The sequence below is a fragment of the Alosa pseudoharengus genome, unplaced genomic scaffold (genome assembly GCF_046254945.1).
Source record: "Alosa pseudoharengus isolate Yale_2024_CS ecotype anadromous, Long Island Sound unplaced genomic scaffold, YU_APseudo_1.1 YU_APseudo_1.1_scf_3, whole genome shotgun sequence".
Classification (NCBI taxonomy): domain Eukaryota; kingdom Metazoa; phylum Chordata; class Actinopteri; order Clupeiformes; family Clupeidae; genus Alosa; species Alosa pseudoharengus.
The window spans coordinates 28670731-28693285 of record NW_027468718.1 but is presented as its reverse complement, the minus strand read 5'-3'; the positions used below and the strand labels follow the sequence as shown (position 1 = coordinate 28693285).

At 44.7% G+C, this 22555-nt stretch overlaps 1 protein-coding gene and 1 long non-coding RNA gene across 2 annotated transcripts in view; both read left to right on the top strand.

Moving 5' to 3' along the window:
- LOC143099717 (uncharacterized) overlaps window positions 1-22555 on the top strand; it is a 59148-nt gene that overhangs the window by 36308 nt on the left and 285 nt on the right. The window lies entirely within an intron of this gene.
- Window positions 1870-16268, top strand: rap2aa (RAP2A, member of RAS oncogene family a). Its single transcript, XM_076263865.1, has 2 exons — window positions 1870-2819; window positions 14476-16268. Exons 1-2 carry the CDS (start codon window positions 2506-2508, stop codon window positions 14711-14713), a joined length of 552 nt encoding a protein of 183 aa, XP_076119980.1. The 5' UTR covers window positions 1870-2505; the 3' UTR covers window positions 14714-16268.

The following is a 22555-nucleotide window of genomic DNA, read 5'->3' as shown; positions in this document are numbered from 1 at the left end:
GCTTATATTATCTATTAAAGGTTTTATTGTATAGGTCCTGTTTCACTGAAGAAAACAAATGGGTGAATGGGGTACCGAAAAGTTTCATTGTAGTATGTGACTATTTTATAAAAGTACTAATTTGTCAGTGTGGCAACCTGAAAATGACAATGACTAAAGTTCTGTATTTTTGTAAATGATGTAACTATTAACATTTTAGAGCACTGTATTACCTAGGTTGTGTTGCTCTCTGAACATTTCTTATCCTATTACAACAGACCCAGTGACAGATCTGATATACAGTAACTTCTGTCATTATTATTATTACAGTGTGGCAGGTCTCACCCTAGATTTAAAAAAAAAAAAAAGAGGGCTCACAAACAATGAATGAAATGTTTGTGAAATGCAATGAAATTAAAGCATAATTTAGAGGTTGATAAGAATTGTAAGTCAGCATTTTGTTGTTTCACTAAGTGATAATTGATCTTGAAAAGCTTACGAATGCCTGTAAGAAGTGGACATGGGACATTACACATTAAATGTGTAAACATTCAAGTTTGAAACTATTGGTGATCTTTTCAGCATTCCACAAAGTGTCTCTGTCAGAATAACAAGGGTAGGGCCTAATGTCCTCAGCCGAATCTTAAATAATGTGGTGAAAATGGTGATGGTAAATGTCAGAATGTTAAGACTTTGATGGTAACATATTTCCTGCACAATTTTCTTGGCAGTGTTGGACTTGACAACAAGGAATAAGTGTGAACCTTGCCTTACCTTCAGGAGTACTGTTCTTGTATTCTATGTTATAGAGCTCTTAAAATAGGAAGTATTGTAATTGGTCTTACAAATCAAACAAAGTATGATATTTTAAATGTGTGGCCAAAATGGTAGACTGTTGTGAAGGAGGCAATCTTGTCTAGCACTTCCTGACAAAGCTTGATGGAATTAAATTCTCACCTTTATGTTTTTCATTCTATCTTTGTATATGGTAGTAATGTGACTGCAGAATCTAATCTCAGCTCTTGACAGTGCCACATAGTTCCATCAGTAAAGCAGCACTTTGCACCAAAAGATAAGAGAGGAATATTGGGTCCTCTCGCTAGAGTTTGATTTAATTTCAGTGTGACAATTTATTGGTGGTTTATTTGTGCATTTATTTGTGCTGTTCATGTCATATTAAGTAGTTTGTTTTGAGTTTCTCTTAAAAAATATGTAAAAGTTATTATAACAAAATAAATGAAAAATTAAATGATGTGTGTGTGTTTTTTTGCAAATGTTATCAGTTATCATGCACCCTAGTTAAAAAAAATATTTGGTCCATCCATATTCAATCTTTTATTAATTTCAAGCCCACACTTCTAAGTTACCGCTTCCATTAGGGCCACTGCCTGGAAGTTGGATCAGTCTAGCTAGACCAAAGTGCCTAGGCCTGTTGGACTGCTAGGTTTTTTCCCAGTCTGTAGTGGTAATTGAAAGGGCAGTTTTGCAATTGCATTGGTTTATAGGCTACATGGTTAACTCTAGTGCCAACTTTTAAAATCAAATACTGTTTCAGAGAGAAGTTTTTAAAATACTTTAATATCAACGTTACCATAGCAACAACATCCGACGCACTGGGCTCTTCTTGGATACACATCCCTAAGCTGCTTCTGCTATTGGGTAAATGCTCTAGAGATGTCACTGTGGCAACCGAATCGTGAGGGGTTTGACACTCAAACGGAAATCCAGCCCTTGAATGTGTACTGGTCGTTTTGGTGTTTAGTCCATAGATGCGTGGGCGAGGTTTCTGGCGCCTGGATGCGGCCATTGGACTATTTACAGATCTGTTAAGTGAGGGAAAAGACGTCTCTTTTTCGTCGCTACGGAAGCCGAGAGGAGAACGGCTGGTTGCACGGCGGCGGTGGGTCTCCACCCGAGAGTATGGCGGCCAGGAATGTATTGCTGTGTGAATAAGAACAGGGGAGAGAGATGAGAGAAGATGAAAGGAAATCAAAGGGACAAAACTTGTTATATCAACTCTTGAGATTCGTGATAATTTAACAGCATTTCCTCGGATAACGCAGGCGTCTCTCGGTGGAAAAAACGGGTTTTTTCCAGGTTTCCCCCTAATGTCCTCGCAGGAGCAAGTTTTGTTTTTTTATGATGCTTTGCATTGGCGAGCTAAACAGATGAAAAAGCACAAGTTATTCATTGCCGAGTCATTTTGTTCTACCTTTATTGTATGGGGGGAATTACAGGCGTCTGAAATCAAATCATCATCAATGTCTAGGCTGCCTCGGGAAATTTTTACAATGAAACCCATCTCTGGGCACCAAGTCTTTGTGCTCTGGCTGTTTATTTCTCATAGCTAAGCAGTGGTAATCGAGGTAACGTTAGCCATAGTCTACATTCCCGTAAGAATGGGATGCAGTCTGTAGCCCGATTGACAGTGTTTTTACGCGGATTCATTTTTTAATTTTTCAATGCCGAATGGTAAGTGATAGCATCCGGCAGTATTTTTGTTTTATCCGTTAAAACACGGGAGCGATGCGCGAGTACAAAGTGGTGGTCCTCGGAAGCGGTGGGGTTGGGAAATCCGCCCTCACGGTGCAGTTCGTCACCGGGACGTTCATTGAAAAGTATGATCCTACAATAGAGGATTTTTACCGAAAAGAAATTGAAGTGGATTCCTCGCCCTCGGTTCTGGAGATTCTGGACACGGCTGGCACCGAGCAGTTTGCGTCCATGCGGGATCTCTACATCAAGAACGGCCAAGGCTTCATTCTGGTGTACAGTCTCGTCAACCAACAGAGTTTCCAAGACATCAAACCAATGAGGGATCAGATCATCCGAGTTAAAAGGTGAGGAGGATGTAAAGGGGAGCTCTTGTTCTTAGACGAAACGTCTTGACCTAATGCATAACCAATGCAGTGAGCTATGTTGCAGATGGTCTGCCATCTGATCGTTGTGGCGAGTGATTGCTTCATCTAGCCAAGCCACTCATGCAAAAGAACAGTAGCCTACTCCTTATGAAATGTATTTCATCACAGATTTATGTTTCTTTTTGTTATTGGTGTGAGAAGAGTCCTCATTGTTGCTCCTCACTTTTCTCTGATTTTTGGAGGTGCACTTAAATTGACCAAGTTGCATTTTGCATCTGACCTCATGGGGGGGGGGGCGGGGGGATACAGCTCAGGCCATCTGTAGACATTGTGAAAACCATGTTAAATATCCTGAGATTTTCACCACCTACCCTAGTGCTAGTATGGTGGTGAGGATGTTATTTATAGAAACGTGTCATAGTCTACAGAGCTAAGCCCCTCACCTGTTGGAGCTGCTGGACGCCTTTGCGGTTACCTGTTGAGGTGTGTGTGTGTGTGTGTGTGGTCCACAGCTACTGTGTTGTCAAAGCTTTCTTGCATTTGTATAGTCACACTATCACCACAGACAGTTCCATCTAGGCCCAAGCCATATGTTTCCCAGTGCACAGTGTCAGGCCCCCTCTGTCCTGCTGCTCATCAAAAAGTGTTAGGCTGACTGGGCGCTTTTCTCCTCTACTCTTTTATTTGTGTGTGTGTGCGTGTCTGTGCGTGTGTGTGTGTGTGTGTGAGCTTGGTAACTTTGATAAGTTGCCCCCCCACAGTTGTGTGCTGCAGCCCCTCTGACAGAGCCAAGCACAGCACCCACAATTCAGTGCTCTTGCAGCCCAGCAGAAGGAGGGACGCTTTTGGCAACACATCCCGGAATAGGGCTAAAGCTGTACAGGGTTAGGAGTGGCTAAATTGGGAGGAGGGGTAGGGTTAAAAAAACAGAAGCCCACAGAAAGGCCTATCCCTGCAGAGAGAGAGGGAGAGAAAGAGAGGCAAAGAGAGAGAGAGATGTTTTAAATTAAAAAATTGAGCACAAGCTGTTTGGAAAGAGCAAACAAGCACAAATAGGAATCATCTGTGGCATGCTGTTTCACTAATATTGTGTGAATACTGCTTGTATTAGATCACACTTCTGTAAGATGACAGGACTTCAACAGATTGATAGCACGCAGGGTTCTACTTTAGTACTTTGTGACATTTGCAGGACCATTTTTGTACTCATGGAGTGACTTGATGTAGGCTACGTAAAATGATCTCCCTTCCAAGTGAGCAGGGACCAGTTTAGTTGAATCAGGAGGGGGGAATGCCTCTCTCTGTCACTATAGTAAATAGCCCAAATACAGATACACAAAATTAGGTCTGGTAGCGGTGTAGACTGATTTATTCAGCAGCATGGTTCTTAGGGTTCTAAGGCCAGGGTGTTGGTGTGGTGAGTTGGACTGGCTTTAGTGGAGTCTGTCTTTGACATTATCCCCATACAGCCACTGTTGTTACCCCAGTGTGTTCATCCCCCACATGATCCAGGCTGGAGTTTGATAAATACATCTGATCATAGAATAGAATTTGGCGAGCCACCACGTTAATCAGGATGGTCTTACTGAGGGGACATCTGCTCGTAATAGACTTGTCTTGTGGTTACTGAGCACAGCCTGGTGTCACGGAATACCGGATGGACTGACACCGGTTCTCTCTTGTCGGTCATAGTGCTCCAGGATACCGTGTTGCGGTTAGTTTTGTGCTTCGCTGTCATTCCATGTAGGGGGTTGGCATAGTTTACTGCTGTTCTCTTTTCCCCCAAAATACTTCCCCCACCATATACCTCCACCTCACATTCTCATCTTGGGCTTTTGTGTACTGTAAGCAAGCTGTTGCATTTGGCTTTGTTAACAAGCCCAGGCATTCCTGCTGTGCTGTGTGTCTCCTTTATGTGGAGGCCCGCTGCATTTTTACTGCCTGTTGTTCTGCTGTGGCATTAATGGCGGGAAGACAAAGGAAAGGAATGGAAGTGGTTAACTCGTTCAATAAATTCTGCTGAAAGACTGAGGCCCTCTTTCCTATTACTGACACTGCAGGTTGCCGGCTACCTCCGCATGCCTGCTCGTCCGCATACCAGCTAGGGCAAGACAATCCCAACTCTGACCTGTCCATAAGTTAGCCTACTGCACTGACCCAAATCAGTGTCTGCCCACTCCATACGTGCTGATGGTTGACTTTGTTTCTTTAACTTCCCCCAAACCCCCAAAACACTCACCTTGCTCTTGTGTTTTCATTGACCTCCATCATAAATGTAAGATAAGTATTTTATGGACTCTGCCTTAAAAGTCTGAAGTAACTTGCCTTAGAGTATACTCCCCAAAGACAAAAGTGTTTCTGGTCTTAGTTTCATCATCACTGAACAGTGGGGAGATGAAATGACATATTGAGTGATTCTGTTTGAAATCTGACAGTGACAGGCTGTCAAGATCTGCCTTATTGCCCATTTAATTACCGTGAATTTGATTTACTGTTGTAGTCACACTTTCCTATTATGTGGATGAGGGCTAATTGACACAGTTGGAATTCAAGGGAACTGACCACAATCAATACAACAGTATGACGCTATTGCAAGGCTATTTTTACATGTTATTACGTCATCATATGCAGAAACATTTCTCCCCAAAGATTATGTAGAACTAGGGGGGAGTAGTAGTCTGCATGATGACTCAACTCAAGTACAGAGACTGGCTGCCCACCAGGTACAAGCTCTAAAGGCTGAGTGAGTGCTGAGACTCACAACCAGCCTCAGGGTGGTGGCGCATAGGCCCTATCTGTAGTTTCACCATTGGCCTTACCACGCCTCTGTTTCAGTTAGAACCATGGGTCTCTTGTCTTGTAATTTCTCAGTTGAGATGCCCTGTATTGCACCACCTCTGGTGTTTTCCCTCTCAGTTCAATCCTCATGAAAGAATTGTTTTGGTGAGAGAAGTGAGGAGTGGTCTGGAGGGGGCGAATCAGAATTGATTTACCACAGTATTGCGCTGAGAAGGTGAAAGAAAAACCAACTGAGGTTCAAACTTCAGGGCAGACTTACACCACTGACGAATAAACCATCTGAAAAAGCTCATTTAAACTGTCTCCCACACAGGCTGAAAGATTAACCTACAGTATCTTTGGATTGGGTAATTGGCTTGGTAATTTCTTTGGCATGCACCAACATGCTTAAACCTGTCAGCTTTGAGGTGGTCTCCACAAGTAGGCCTGCATGAAGGGTCTGGCCCTCTGCAGAATCCATTAGCAAGGCTTGGCACAAAAGATGCTCCACATCTATATTGAATGATTCAGACATATAACGTTCAATTGTGACTTGGACATGTTGTGTAGTTGTAGCCGAAGGTTACTGAATCACCAACCCGCTGTGTGCACATCAGATAAGAGTGGTGAGAGATAATCAATCACATTGCTTTAGTATTGACAAGTATCCATGCCTACACATTTCTTTGGGTAATTATCCTTGTCTGCCATGGAATAGCTCCACTACAGTAACAATGAATCTTCAGGATATAGCTGTTGCAGTTACGTTGCTGTTGCAAAAAAATGTATTTCAGAGACTGTTTTTGTAGAAACCAGAATAGACATTGACTGCATATCATTACCCGAGAAGCATAATAAATCTTGTCATGGTATAAGCCTAGCTCAAGCCCACAGCTGCATTTCAAGTGGAAGGTGCAAATGTAATCAAATCACTGGGCCTCATTCACCAAAATCGAGAGTTGAGAAAAGTCTACATTGTCTGTTGTTGATTCCCATTGTCTTTTTGAATTGAAAGCCAGCTGCCATCATTCCCATAAAAGGACATGCGAAGAGAGCTGTGTACACACGTTATAAATCACACACAGATATTGAAAAGAAAAGTTAAGAGATAGAAGGAAAAACTTCATTAGTCCAAGTGTGCTCTCAAGTGTGCTCCTGTTCTTACCTAAGAACAAATGCCCAACAAGGTGATCCTGGTGAATGTCAGAATCTTTGTGAAAACTGCAAAAATCAGTTTTAAGAAGACATTTCTTCCTAAGAGATGTTTGTGAGTGAGGCCCAATGCAGTGAAGGAAGAAGTCATTGTTGGGGCCTGTTTGTTTGTTAGCTGGGAGCATGTAATGTCAACGGGATGTTGTGTTTACTCAGTAAATGTTAAGTTTTTTTTTGGGGGGGGGGGGGTGTTGGGTTCATAGTACATCCGTTCACTCACTCCTGTAGCCTTGAAGTATTTTACAAACATCCGAAATTGGTGGTTGTTTCCAACTAAAGTGTTTAGGGATGACATTTAGAGTTTAGCGGTGTTCTTTCCTCGGGCAGTGTTCATTAGAGTACTGCTGCATCTGTCTTAAATCTATATTGCTTCTATCGACCTTTGAAGAGTAGTCTACTGTAGATGTGTCTTTCTAGGATGGAGGTGCATGTAGATCTAGCATAATGAGAACATTGATTAATGAAGATCTATAACACAATAAAGGCAAAACACATGCCCTAATAAGGTCAGCCAGGTGTGGGTTTGGCTCCTCCTGTCGAATCTAGGCTAACCTTTTAAAATCTGACCCAGATTTAGTCTTTATGTTTCTAATTCTCAGGCTCTCCAGACCTCATCAGCAGCTAGACTTAGGTTTTATGCCAAACACCACATCTGCACACACACCAGCCCTGCCAGACGCACACATTCACACAAACCCACACTCACACACCTTATTGATGAACTTTCCCTGTGGTGACAGCCTGTGGCTTCTACAGCTGTCACTGTTGCTGGCAGCGCCGCCTGTCCGGCACCAGTGAGGCAGTCCAGCGGGTCAGAGGCACCGGCCTGTGTCGCGCGCGTCCTGTCGCCCCCTGTCGCCCCCTGTCACGCCGCATCAGTGTACGACGGCGACGCGGCGTCACGGCTCGTTATCAGCAGAGGTGATGGGTGCAGATGATGAATGGCGCCACCACGGGACTCATCAGCCCGGAGCTCAGGCTCGGTTAGTGCGGCCCAGGTGATGGCCGGCGACGGTCTGCTGTGGACGTGGCGACTGCAGAGCGACTGAGCCAGAGAGAGAGAGAGCGAGAGAGAGAGAGCCATGACTGATGAAATGCGGGAGAAAGGCGCCTTATTACTTTCTGCGTGTAATCCCATTGAGGATATTAGAGCTGCTTGCCGCGATCGTTCTCAGCGATGGAGAATGGATGTGTGATTCTCAGCGCTGCTTATTTAATCCCTCAAGTGCAAGCTCCATATGTGTCATCACCACACTATACTCTCCTCAATACACAGAATGGATTAGAGAAGTACCTTTGGTCCTAATGAAAACTACATCACTGGATTTCATATTTTCAGTTATTATAGCACATTGAGCACATAATGCACTTAAATATTTTTGCTAACACACCAGAGTTCCTTATCTAGATTTTCTGTCCTATATATTTCTGACATACAAATGCATCGCAATTATAGTAGTCCAGTAGCCTGGCTAACGTCAGACCTCATCTCATTGAGATGGGGTCTGGGAACTAGACATTAATTTTCTCGTATTTGAAACGTGGTTTACAAATGCCCAGAGCCGTTTATAGGGCGCTATGAATGTCTATCAAATGCGTCTGTACGTAGCTCATAACGCCTCGGTGTGTCGTCATCGTCTTGCTGCCCTCCCTCCGTTCTGTGATTGGTTCCTTCGTTGAGGTGAAAACAAAGTCCATAGAATCCAGGCTGCCTAGCAGCGTGAATAAAATTGCGCGCAAGGCAGCATGGGAAAACCCAGGCTAGTAGTCCAGAGTTCTTGCAGTAGCTTTAACAGGACATGGTTTCACCCTCTTCTGGGCACCAGCCAAAATTAGCATTTTATTCACAAGGACTGCTGCAAACAATCGTCCTGGGAATTGAGAAGGGTGCATGATTTTCCCATTTTAACTTTAGCATGGCCATTCAAAGGTGCAGAACACTGCAGAGCCAAGAATGCAATGACAAATAATTACAGTGGCAGAACTTCACGATTTTACTGCTCAGACGGTGATAATTGGAATGATTGCATGGAGCTGTGTGACAAATCTAGTGAATATCTGAACAGAATTCATAAAATTCTTTCTGCGTTCAAAATGGTCATTCCACAGAAGCACATAATTATATGAAAAGCAAAGGGCTCGCTCCACCTCTGTCTTCCCCCCCATGGAAGCCATAAGGTGTAATTTGCGTACTTTCTTGTTTTAAACTGTGTTTGAATTCTCCTATTCTTCTGCCTCTTTGAAGTGTCCATATTAGACTTGAAGCAGTATTTGTTTGCAAAGACGACACAGATTGAATAGCACCAGATGTGTGATGCACCGTTGATCCAAAGAGACTCCGCCAACTACTCTTGTCTCTCTCTCTCTCCAGTCTGAGAATAGTATCTGAGCTTTCACAGGAAACGCAGTGACGGAAGTGGTTTCCTCCAGCCGCCCTGAGACTGCAGATAGAGAATGTAGGGACATTGTTGAGAGACTGAGGAGAAGAATTAGGTTATGTGTCAGCTGTTGTCTGTTTTTATAATTTGCCCGTTCCAGCATCACCCAGTAGGCTGTTGCTGGTGTGCTCCATCACGCGGTGACGCAGCAGCCCTCGTACAGTAAGCCTCTTTGCTGAGCTAGTTAGGGGCCAGACTCAAGCAACCTGCTAAAGCTCTTGCTGTACGGCTCCAAAGCAGAGGGCCGGATTTCCTATCCCAGCAAATTTGCAGTGATTACTGCAGCAGATAAAGCCATGCAGGGTTTGATTTTTGCAGAGGTTGGGGCAGATTTATGTCTCGTGACATAGTCATATCCTCAGACTGTTTCCAAAGTGCTGTAGATGCACTCTGGCACTGGCACAGGGGGTATTTGATGCAGCCTCCAATAGTCAGTTCTTAATCACCTGAAATGCTATAACCATAATATTAATAGTTAATGCATTTAATAATAAGCAAAGTTATTGTACTGTTCAATCCTTGCACTGTTCACTTTTCTATCTAGTATCTACACTTGCTTTGAAGAATGTAAACATAATAAAATTGCTTAACAAAGGACAATATCATTTGGAATAAGTTATAAGATGTAAATGTTATGACCACAGTCCAGATTGTGTAGGAGGGCTAATATAGCCTGTAAAACAATCAGGTTGGACCGCAGACAAAGTGATATGATGGTAGGGTGGTGGTGTGCAATTACTGTGCTATAACTGAGCTTGTGCTAGCCAGACATTTGAGAAAGAGCTTCTCACCCCCATCCACTTTGTTTCCATTGCTTACCTATCACCTGCATAGTCACGTTTACCATGACATGCTTACCATGTTTAACAGGCTTCTAGGTGTTTCAGAGCAACAATTTTATCAGCATCTTTGGTTTTAAAAGTAACACAATGTAGGAATTCCCCTTTTAGTTAGCTTTCAGCATGCAGGGAACCCATCTAGCACTAAAGGGTCATGCTTCTACCCGCGACAACATTAGATTGCCAGGTGTCCCGGATGTGCATCGCCGACGCCAATATTACACACTACGTTCTCTGTAGTGTAGGTCAGTGTAACATCAAAATCAGTTTGAAGCTGTTATTTTAAGGTAAAATAACTACATTGTTTAGCTTTTAATGTTCACTATGCAACATAAGAGAGCTCTCCATAATTATGTGCAGTGATGTTCATTTAGGCTAAAGGGTCATTCAAAGGGTCTATCTACAGTAACATGTCTGCAAACTAATCCACATTAGTTTACTAAAAATGCAGCTCAAGATTCAGGCAGCACAAGACCCAAGAAAAACCCAAGACTTGGCTGCAGTGCTCTAAATCCTGTTGTCTGGCCGAGCAGGTCGAGTGCAACTCACTTCCACTGTCTGTGGCTGGAGCTAGCGCTAGCACAAGGCCCCGGCAGCTCCCACCTTCCCTCAGCTAGATCAGTTGATGCGTCATACATTATATATAAGGTGTGTCTGGGAGAGGTGCTGTGGGTATTTGCAGGGAGAGTGCTTCGATGTAGGCGGGCTGTCTTAGTGCGGTGCGCTGTTTGTGTGTGTGTCATTGTGTGTGTGCGTGTGGGAGAGTTTTTTGTGTGAGTGTATGTTTTTCTTCGCCAATTTATGTGTGGGCGAATAGTTAGAGGTGGGGTGTCGGTGGCTGTTTCTGTAGAGCGAGTAGAGTGGGGATAGGAGAGGAGGAGAGAGAGAGAGAGTGTGAGTGTCAAGTGTAGAACTGTGGAGTTGAAAGCTCTTCAGTGGGGGGTGGGGGGGTGGTTTGGTTGGTGGAGGTGGGCTGCAGTAAAGCTGGCTTCAGATGCAGCCTACTCCCGTCGAGCTGAACAACACCTTCCGTGCGAAACCCTCCCAGTGCGGGCTGCTGTCCGTGGCAGCCGTCCTTGCACACCTCTCCCAGATTGCAGGTTTCCCTCCTCTGTTATTACGGCTATTTTTGGCGTGCCTCCTCCAATGGCGCCAGATTGCAGCGCTCGGCGTCCATGTTCCCGGGCCCCACAGCGCGCCGCTCCACTCCAGAGGGAGGAAGTTCCAGCCACCTGGCATCTCCCACCACTCGGCTATTATTGTCTGCGTGTGTGGTGGACCGCTGGGAGGAGAGGAGACACGTATATTTTCCCAGTTCCTCCCGCTAAAACAATGTTAGCTGTCTTCCAGCTATCCACAGTTCTGATCTCCATCCATCACTGTCAGAGAGAGCAAGCGCTTACGTTTTTATCCTAAAAGTGAAAAAAAAAGTAACTTATTTTTCTCGGGAGCGGGGGGAGGCAGACATCCGTGTCCGTGGCACCAGGGAGAGGAGCCGGGTTTCCTTTCCTTACATCTCATTGGCTAAAGAGCCTGGCGAGGGACACAGCCCTAGCAATAGATTATCTCCACTACACAGACACATTCACTCGCAGACACACACAGGTACAGTACACACATACGTTCAGACACAGCCATATATACTTGTATACAAACACTCACAAGCACACACAACCTACACTCATACTTGCACTCACACTGTCACAGAGGCACACATGTAGGCCTGCACACGTATGCTGGCTGGCGCTCCGGCTGAACTGATGGTTGGGCCCATGAATGAAATGAGGGCAGCCTGTAATCTGCAGTCATGTGGCTGCATGCTGTCTCATGTGATGGTCTCAGCCCACCCAGAGATGGGCATTTGTGTGTGTGTGTGTGTGTGTGTGTGTGTGTGTGTGTGTGTGTGTGTGTGTGTGTGTGTGTGTGTGTGTGTGTGTGTGTGTGTGTGTGTGTGTGTGTGTGTGTGTGTGTGTGTGTGTGTGTGTGTGTGTGTGTGTGTGTGTGTGTGTGTGTGTGTGTGTGTGTGTGTGGGTGCTCTCAGAAGGGTTCATCCATCTATTCCTCCATGCTGTTTGGAATAGAGCAGATCAGTCTGGTGGGGGAGCATGCTGGTCTCCTAAGCCCAAATACAAGGCGTTTCCCAGCATGGCTCTTAATGGGGTGTCGCCGCAGAGTGCCGTCTGCATCCTCCCACCCAACCAAGCCACTCACTGCCACCACCACCACCCCGGCCTACAACCCACCGCTGTGTAATTAGGGTTTCCTTAAAAACAGAAAAAGACGGCAGATGAGGATGGTGACTGCAGCCTTGCATACCCACAGTGAAATTGCACTTTGCACAGTAAGGGCCTGAATGGAAACACACTGCTGCCTGGGGCTCTTTTTTTCTGACTCATGTAGGCCTGGTTGATCAGCTGCATGAGCATGGTTTACTATGCTGTGAGATCACGTCTGACTGAGAGATTGATATCACAAAGCATCAAATCATTTCCGAATCAGAAACCAAATCCAGTGTGCAGTTTGCCTTTTTAGTCATTAGGATTTATTGATTCACTCGTATTATTGATTGATTTCTAGCTGTTCCTTATGTTCAGAGAGCACCAGAGCAATTTTCATACTTTGAACACACCTGTCAAAGCCCTTCTGCTGCAGTCGTCGGTCAATATTTCCAAGTGGTTATTCTTAGCCGAGGCACCAGCAAGGCAGTGATTACAATCCTGGATGGAATTTCCAAAGCTACAAAGCGCCTTACTCTTTATGAGTGGAGAGACCATGTTCAGTTCCTTTGTCTGTCTGCAGTTACTGTACGGCCTCAGGTGTCAGGTGCTAGCAGTGATCGCTGACTTCCCTCACAGAAGCTACTCTGATGTTTTTCCACTCTTCACCCCCCCTCTCCCTCCCTATCTTTATCTCTCTCTCCATTCCTCTCTCTCTCCCTCCCTATCTTTATATCTCTCCATTCCTCTCTCTCCCTCCCTATCTTTATCTCTCTCTCCATTCCTCTCTCTCTCTCTCTCTCTCTCTCTCTCTCTCTCTCTGTGCCCCCTACTGCTCTTCATTCTCATTTCATCCTCTCTTTGTTAGCCACCTCAGTTAGCTGTTTCTGTTTTTCTGATTTTTTTTTTCATTTTAGAAAACGGTTAATAATTTAATGCCATGAATATTTCATGCTTAAAAGGCTAACCTCTGAAAGTGATAATGATGGTTGATGGCCAGCGGTGGTTGAGAGGATAATTCTCTTGTTATGCTGTCAATAACATGCAGGGAGAACCTATTTTTAATGTAGCGGTCCATTGTTTTGCCCTGGTGTTGGACGCTTACTGCTGTGGTGCTCTAATATTGTCTGTGCTGTCATTAAAGTGTCCTGTCTAAAGAAGTATTGTGTTGGCACAGGAACACTCACAAATGCCTCATGAAAGAACGTTTTTCTTAAAGGTACACTCTAATCATGTTTAGTTCTAACAGAAAATGTGCTTTTGATGGAGCCCAATGCTCTTCATGGATTTGTTACTGTCGCACTGGATATGGGGAAAAAGAGAATGCCAGACAAAGACAGTTATGTGCCATTTAAATGTTGATTGGGATGCAGTTCGGAAACAACTGGTATTGATATGTTGTGCAACCGCACAATTTTTCCAACAGCGTCTGTTTTATATGAGTTGCACATCAAATACAAAGATGTTCGGTGTGGTAGACAAAATCATGCTAGTCCAAAAACAAAGTTATCCTCAGAATGTACAGGAATAGTTCTCCCGTAACCTGAGGGAGATGTGGGCTGATCTGGAACATGGTCTGTTATAAACTGGTGCTCTCACATCCTACACATCTTGTTTCAAGTCTTTTGGGCTTGTAGACAGGTTCCACATTACATAACATGACTCAGAGAATAAGGACACCTGATGTAACAAGCGGTTTGTGGCATTCTCACAAGTGATGCTATCCCTCTCAGCAAGGCTTGGAGTTCAAAGCAGCGCAGTGGATTAAGGCTCTCTCCTCTCTTCTCCTCCTCTCCTCCTCTCCTCTCCTCAGGGAACACTGCCCACTTCCTGCTTGAGGGGCACTATCGAACAGTATTTCCTCAGTGGAAGCTGTAGGCTGAAGCCACCATGATGTATTTTATCATGAAATGAGGAAAGAGCAGTTTTCTAAGAGCTCCTGTGATTGTATTGTAGGCAAAAGTGTAAAAGTGCTGTGTGTTACAACAAGCGTGTGGATCTGTTAATGCCACGGCTCTCGGTTGGTGCTTTTGGAAGTATGTGGAGAAGATGGGGACAGTGTAAAGTGAATGATCAGCTGATTCCTGAAAGATATATATTTTTTGTTGATCAAATCAAAAGCTGATGTTCTTCTTCTTCTTCTTCTTGGTAGGTATGAGAAGGTTCCGGTGATCCTGGTGGGGAATAAGGTGGACCTGGAGAGCGAGCGGGAGGTGTCGTCCAGCGAGGGACAGGCCTTGGCCGAGGAGTGGGGGTGCCCCTTCATGGAGACCTCGGCCAAAAGCAAAACCATGGTAGATGAACTGTTCGCCGAGATTGTGCGGCAGATGGACTACGCGGCCCAGCCGGACAAGGATGACCCTTGCTGCTCCTCTTGCAATATACAATAGCCACTGAGCCCACATGGGCCTCGTTGGAGTCTCCAGACAGGAGGGTGAAGGAGAGCAAACTCACACACTCAAGTCATGAACGGCAAAGGATACTCTTGTTTTTGGTGCATACAAATCCCTCATAAAGTAATTAAAAAGTGGTTATGTTTATAATTCAGTGGACAAGGAGAAGAGGCATCTTTGTTAGCCATACGACCTGAGAAACTGGACAAAAAAAAGAGCACTCGCCTTATGTCATCCTGTTTTCTATGGCTAAAGAAATTGAGATTTCAGAGCAGGATTTTCAAACTGGTTTTTAAAGAAGCTTTTTTTTATGTTTCGCTGTGGTATTATTTGGTAATATTTCATTGAAACTGGTTTCATTTTGTGTTTGTGTGTGTGGGTGTGTGAGAGCGTGTGTGCATTTTGTTGTCATGACCCAGTTTTTTTGGGCACTTTTTTTTATTTTTTGCTTGAGCCTTCCTCACTTTAAGTCACCAAGGCACAGAGGCAGACATCTACTGCACAGCCCCCCAAGAGGAGAGATTATCCCCCCTGATCCACTTGTTTGAAACATTGATGGGTAATTGATTTGTGTACCCTGTTTCTCTCGGCAGAGCTAAAGAAACCATACCTCCAGCAGAGAGGATGTTTTCTACTCATCACTGTCACAACCAAAGAGGCGACTTGAAAGCGCCTCAGTTCTTTCTTGTCGTTTGTTTCTTTATTTTTTCATCATTTTGTCTTTTTTTTATTTTGAGAAAAGGGATTGAAAAAGGTGGAAGCCCATCTCTTGTCCTTGAAGACATCAATATCATGATGTCTTCACTGTTAGTTCTCTATTTTTTGGAGATCTTTTAAGAAAGTGCACAGGTGTCTCTCCCTCAAGCTGTTAGCTTCCACTGAGGATGGCTCTGCACAGTGTAATGAGAACTTAATTCCCAAGGGAGTCCTCGGAACTGGGCTCTGTTTGGAGTGAGGGAACTGTGTTTTCAGGAATGAAGGACATTTTCTCTTAAGGTGCCATCAATCATTCTACTAGCCACTTCTGTCATGTCCTCTGATTGGGAATCAAGATACTTTGAGGTGCTGAGAGCTTGTTAGCTTCTCACTCATCTTTATGTATTCAGAGTATTCGTAAAAAAATGATAGTAATAATAGTGTAATAATATTGACGATGCTAATAACAAACGGTAATTAACTGTAGTGTAAATAATTTTGTATGGAAGGTGCCAGCTCCTCTTGAGACACAGACGTTAACACTCATGTGGAATTGTCAACTGTATGCATGGCTAGTAAAACAAACAAACAAAAAAGGACTTGATCATTTTTTGAGATTTATTTTTTCAGCAGGTTGAAATCCGCCAGCCAAACACTCTCACGTCTGGAACCGGGACTCTGGTCTGCAATGTACGTCTGTGATAACCAGAGGGGGGACAGTGCTCCCTCTGTCCATTCTCATTGTTGATTTCTTTTCTATTTTTTTATGTGAGTATTTACTCTTTCTCTCCCTTCCTAAATTGAATGGTGACACGGTTTCATTTGGCATCTGAACAATAAAGTGTGTTCAACACGACTCTGCAGGTTTCTGTTGCATTTTCTCTTATGTTGTTGCTCGAAAGAGGAGAGACTTGACCTATTTTAGTGCAGGCAGGACAGTTTTGCTTTTCTCTGAATGATGTTGCCCCCTGTGAATTTCTGAGCAGCTTGTTTAATTTTGCATCAGAAACCAAAAGCGGATGATTAGCTGTTCCCTGCCCATATGATCAAAAGTGTCTCTCTCTCTTGCAGGGGTAAGTTGTTACATACAGGGCAGGATGTGTGTGGTGTGTGTGTGTGTGTGTATAAGTAATGGCACCAGTGGAGCTTTAGCTGACTGCAGTCATGGATACTGATATTGGCAATTAGTATCCCAGCCCCTCACAGCCTGGGGGAAGGTGCAGAGAGAGACTCATAACACTGTCAGAGGAAGACAGCTGGGCAAACAGAAAACACTAACCTCACACTGGGGTGCTGTTAATAGCCATTTGTGCAACGTGGAGCGTACATCTGTATGTGTGTGTGTAAATGTGTGTTTTATCAGTCCTGCAATTTGAGCCATGCACTTTTTTTTTAATAACCCTGTTCACTCTGGTTTACATATGGACATCCTGTCGCAGTTCATATCAGTTCATAGCCACTCAGCATCGTGTACATCCGCACCCATCATCCATAACATATATGGCCGACGTCCCAGTTTCACTCCCCCACGCCTGATCCCAGCCCACAATGATGGGCTCAGCTCATCTTCTGCCACCACCAGCCCCCCCCCCCCTTCTCTCCACTGGCAGGCCCAGCTCTCTGTCAGCCACAGGGGGCCTGTTGGAGGAGCTCCAGGGCCGGGCGCCAGCAGGCCAGGATTAGGCCCCTCTCAGCACACACTGTCCAGCGGGACGGCCTCTGAAGATAATGGAATTAGACAATTAGCTAAATACAATTGAGATAGCTAGCACTTTCACTGATAAACTGTCTCAGCTGGTTTTTGAATGGTGCTCAGGAGAGGACACTGCCGCATCATTGGTCCTATCAGCGATGCCAATGGAGCAGCAGGTTAGGGGCATCACTGGAGCAGAGATGGTCCTCTCATATAGGGAATGTAGCTGAAGGGCAGGAGGATGAGGTCTATTTGCTGATCTGAATCAAAGCTGAAAATGACTCAATGTTTTTATAGTTGGTCTATATCTGGGCCACTCTAATTTAAGACCAATCCCTCTTCCCAGAGAGGGTTGGGAGCTGACTGTTGGACGGAACAATGAGACACTTGAAAGGAATGATAAAAGTTTTAATCCCTGGCGGATCAGCCTTCTCCCAGGCCTAGCTCTCGCTTTAGTGTTTAATTCACAGATTGTTCCCATTCACACTAGGATGAAAAAAAAGCTAGCAGGAACCTCCTCAGACCCCTCAGGAGGAGAAGTTGTTAATAGGCCCGAAGATGTCACTCGTGAGGTGTCCCAGCATCTCCCAGACTGAGGCAGCTGTCACCAGTCACTGCCCACCCTATGAGATGTCCGTCCTCCAGGCGTGGACGAGGCCTGCCGATGTCCCCACTCTGTCTGCGCCCGCTGCAGTCATTAGTGGCTGAGCGGCTCCCTCTCCGCACCGCACAGCACACACCGAGAGGCTTGTGAGGGGTGGACTCTCAAAGAATGCATTGCATAACTAGGAGGTTTTTCGAAGCTCTGGGACACAAGGGCTTCTTCAAAGTGCCCCAGAAAGGCAACAGCCCTCCCCGCCCCAAACGCTTGCCTGCCTGCCTGCCTGCCTCTCCACCCACTCATCCACCCACCTAAACCACTGGAGCTCTGAAACCCAGGCCTCATGTATTAGTGATGAGCTGACTCACGGTGTACCTGAGCACACAGAACAAAAGGGTGCAGGTTGTGACACACAGTGGCGTGTTTGTTCCACCTGAGGAACCCATTGCGGGGAACGAAATGGCGAGACAAGGAGGAGCAGTTAACGAGGGTAGAGCCAGTCACGCGATCCTCTCTTCCTCTCTCCACTGTCACTGAGGGAAGAGCGGCCAGTGACTGAGTTCACACAGCCTGTGAGAGAGTCCGCTCCGCTCCTCTCTAAAAATATTTTCACAATGCAAGGAAGGAATGTGGTTGCCTTGGACCGCCACAGAGCGTGTGTGTGGCTGTCTGTGTGTGTGTGTGTGTGTCTGTGTGTGTGTGTCTGTGTGTGTGTCTGTGTCTGTGTGTGTGTATGGATGGCGGGGTTGAAAAAGTGGGAGGTGGAGAGTTTACAGAGGATGGTCTGGATTAGCGCTCTGTGATCCCAGAGTTTATTTGTCTCTCCAGATGTGATGCGGGACACCTCCCTCTCTCCCACTGCCTTCGGAGAGTAGCCCTCCACTCCCAGCGCTGGAATGAGGCAGCTGTTCCCAGGGACTGACTCACACACGCACACAGATGAATTGTAACAGTCGTCTGTAAAGGTTAGATTAATTGGATAATGAGATCCCATAAAAACAGCAGCTGTGGAAAGCCCATGTGCCCAAAGTCGGTGGTGCGATGGCTGGCTGTGCCTTGAACAAAACAGTGTGAAGCGACTGTCTCTTTCACACACACACACACACACACACACACACACACAGAGTGTCCCTGACTGGACATGTTCATGGGCTGGATGCGTTCTCTCTCCTTGTCCAGAAAGAGCTAACCTTGAGCTAGCCTGAGGACACATCATCATTCACTTAAACCATTCAGATGGGAGACAATGTGGAAGAGGCACAAGCCACATGAAGCACACGCCTGTGTAGGATGCTCATGAAGCACTAATGACTAGGTGTCATGGCAACCAGATGGCAACACATGACTTGTCAATTTCACAGTCTAATTTGCAGCTGTAGGAATGGACAGGGCCAGTCTGCTTTTCCGTGTCTGTGTGTGTGTGTGTGTGTGTGTGTGTGTGTGTGTTTGTGGTAGGGGGGATAAACACGAGCATCGTGGACGCGTTCCATCTTGTGCTTATGCATTTTTCATCTGTGGATTAAGAGCTCTGCTATGGTAAAAAATGGCACCACGGAGCAAGAGCAAAACTGGGTATGTGTGTGCACGTCACCATTTTACTCTGGTAGATTCCTACCTCCATTAGGAGCTTTCAGTGGTGGTTAGTCATGATATTATCAGCAGTGTTCTCTGTAACAGTTCAGGCATGTGTCTGTAAACCACAATCCCCCTTTTGTCCTTTGCACACTCCCTTATGTGTCTTTCCAAAGGAGTGTCCTTCACTCAGGAACACATCTCAATCCTCTCCCTGAAATTCCAAAAGGAGAGAAGCTCACCTGCAGCTGTGCAGATGCAAAGGCCTCCTAATGATTTCCAAGAGTGTATGTGTGGACTGTGACAGCGCCCTCTGCTGGTACAAAATGGTAATGGCCCTTAGAGCACTGGAACACACAGACCAACATTAGTTTGCTAGTGTATGCTATTTATTTTAGCATATTTGAGGTCTGCTCATTTTGAGAGAACCCAGAACACATAAGAATTGTTTTAGAAGTTATGAAGTGGTGTGTGCCTGAGGCACCAAGTGAACCTAGATGTTCACTGAATGATTGCAGAAGCATGAATCATCAGTGGCCCAACTCCTCAGGACATTGAAAGTTTTTTTTGTTTGTTTGTTTATTTTAGAAAAAGCTATTTTACAATGCTGCTATTGTAATATGCTGCAATGTACAATGTATGCTATTGAGCAAAGCTGCATGTGAAGTGTATTATATCTCTGATCTGACTGTATGTCTGATAGCGCATGCTCTTTATTGCATCTCTGCCGTGTCTGGGTGTCTGGGTTCCCTTAATGGGGCTTGCATGCCAGGCAGCACCCCTGCTGCTCCCCGACTGAGGTTCTGGAGACTCAGCGGGGGGGGAGGGAGTGCTGAGTGGGAGTCAGGCCACCTCTCCAAACTCAGTCCTCTCCTCCCAGTTTGATCAGCTGTGTGTGTGTGTATGTGTGTGTGTGTGTGTGTGTGTGTGTGTGTGTGTGTGTGTGTGTGTGTGTGTGTGCACTCCTGCGTGCATGCACTCTCCTACTCCTGCATTCCAAGAATATCTCTGTTTAGGAAGGATCCCTGGAAGTGGTAAGACACTGAAAATTTTATCAGCATAAAAACTAAACTGTGATATGTACTGATCTGAGTAAAAGCTAATGAAATCCTATTTGTAAGTTTGTAGGTGATTCATTTCTTTTCAAAGTGAATATCTTGTCCCCTTTGTCCTGTCAGAATAAGGGCATTATATAACTCAATGTGTTTCTGGTTGTATAATTACTGCATTCTTTTTAAGCACTGCAGGAGTTGTTCTTACCATGGCTACATCTCTACCACCATATCCACTAGAAAAGTATCTCTGGGTGAAAAGGGTTCACTGTTCATGTCACTGCAATTTGTTACACTAGGCATTATATTACACAGCACAAAGCTTGTTTACCTCTGGGGAACAAAATAAATGCGCTCTTTGGGATAAAAATCAGGCTGTTTTGACCACAGAGTCCCCTGCAGTAGTTGATATCCTGTTTGGTCTTCGCTTCATTGTCATGCTGCGTTCCCTCTCTGTGACACCTGAACAAACAATGCAGCATCCTGTAGGTCCGCAGCGACGCGCAGCAGCAACAGCCTCCCTAGCGCTGTGCCGCGCACCGTCTGCCTCTGTCGTTATGGCCTCAAGCCTCACAGGCTGAGACATTTTTCAGACGGAATGCTGAAAAAGAATGATTCCTCCCCTGGTCAGGTAAGGACAGCTGGCACCCAGTTAAGAAATCAGTGTCCTTGGCTCCCGGTTATTTATCCTTTTTCACATGGCAGCACATCTATATCCTAATGTTTACACTGCAGTGTCCACATGAATAAATTTGGTCTCTTGGAATTGTTTTTTATTTTTTGGATTTAAAAAATTGCTCACCAAAATTTGGTATTCATGAATTGAGTAGCCTTATTTTCATTATGTCAATGCCATCTGCATCAAGTATATGATTGAGGGGCCCTATTAAGACATATCACATAACATAACCCGTGTTATTTGACTGGGCCCCATGGAGATATCAGGGGTGAAGCGCCTTCATACAGTCTTGGGCATGGGGTCAGGGCCCGGTAGACCTTTTCAGTAATCTATCCCTGTCTGGACCGAGATACTGAGCATTGTCCTCTAATTCCTCACATCTTAATGAGATGTGGTGTCTTTTTCCCGTGTCCAAGACTTGGAAAGAATTTAGCTTGCCCACAGCAATTATTAAATTATGACATGCAAAATAATAATAGAATATTATTCATAAAATTAATATAAATTAATCAGTAAAGTAAAATGTATCAAAAGGTATGGTTATTTGATCCTGGATGCTCAATAGCTTGTCAATAGTTTGTTTGTTTTTTCTCAAAGTTTGCTTTTCGCCTCATTAATTCTGTTCAAAGCCCTCACATGTTGGTTCTCCCTCTCATGTTCCTCATTACTGTGTGTCCACGCTTTTCAAGTTTTCTGATGTCTGAAGTGAGTAACTGAGTGAAGTGCCAGGCTTTTGGCATCACATTCTACATGTTTTTCAGGAGATGTCCTTAAAATCTCAGTTGTGTTTTGAGTCACTTTGTACTTGGTTGAAGTATTCTCAGTCTATCAGGTAACATCCATCTGTAAGTTTCTTTGACTTTGTCTTTTTCTCTCCTCCTGGATAAACTGTGACCAGTATTTACAAATCCTGTCAGGTAATTCCATTACTGAGAAAGAAGAGTAGTCGACATTGTGTGTGACCAGAAATGTAAAATGCTTGTTTAATTTTAATGTGGGGTGTGCATATTATTTTATTTCAGCCAGTTTGCTCTGGATCGGTTGTTTTAGTCACTCTTCTCATCTGGTTTCTCATCTTCCTGTTATTCAACATCACACTCACCTTTACAAATTCTACTTCCGTAATGCCTTAGTGACCATTATTTGCCATCTTTTTCCAACCTTTCACTATTCATCCTTGGGTCAAATTAATCTTTCCATACACATAACGCCAATGTGAACGTGACAGTTTTGCGTGGAATTGTCCATATGGTCTCTTCATTTAAAATGAATCAACATGCCTACCTCATAACACAGCACAGATCTGTAGTATATCAGTAGGCCTAGTTTATCATATTTACATATCTTGGACTCCTTGTCTTCACTGCAGTATTTCATCACCTCATATGCCGTGAATTGTAGCCTGTCTGCTTTTTTGCTGAGTTAAAGGAATTATCCGGAGTAAAATGCACTTTAGATCAATTTACGGATGACTGGGAGTACATACGTTGAGTTGACATCAAAATCATGTCGATTGCCAAGTGTGCTCTGGAAATTCACAATTTCG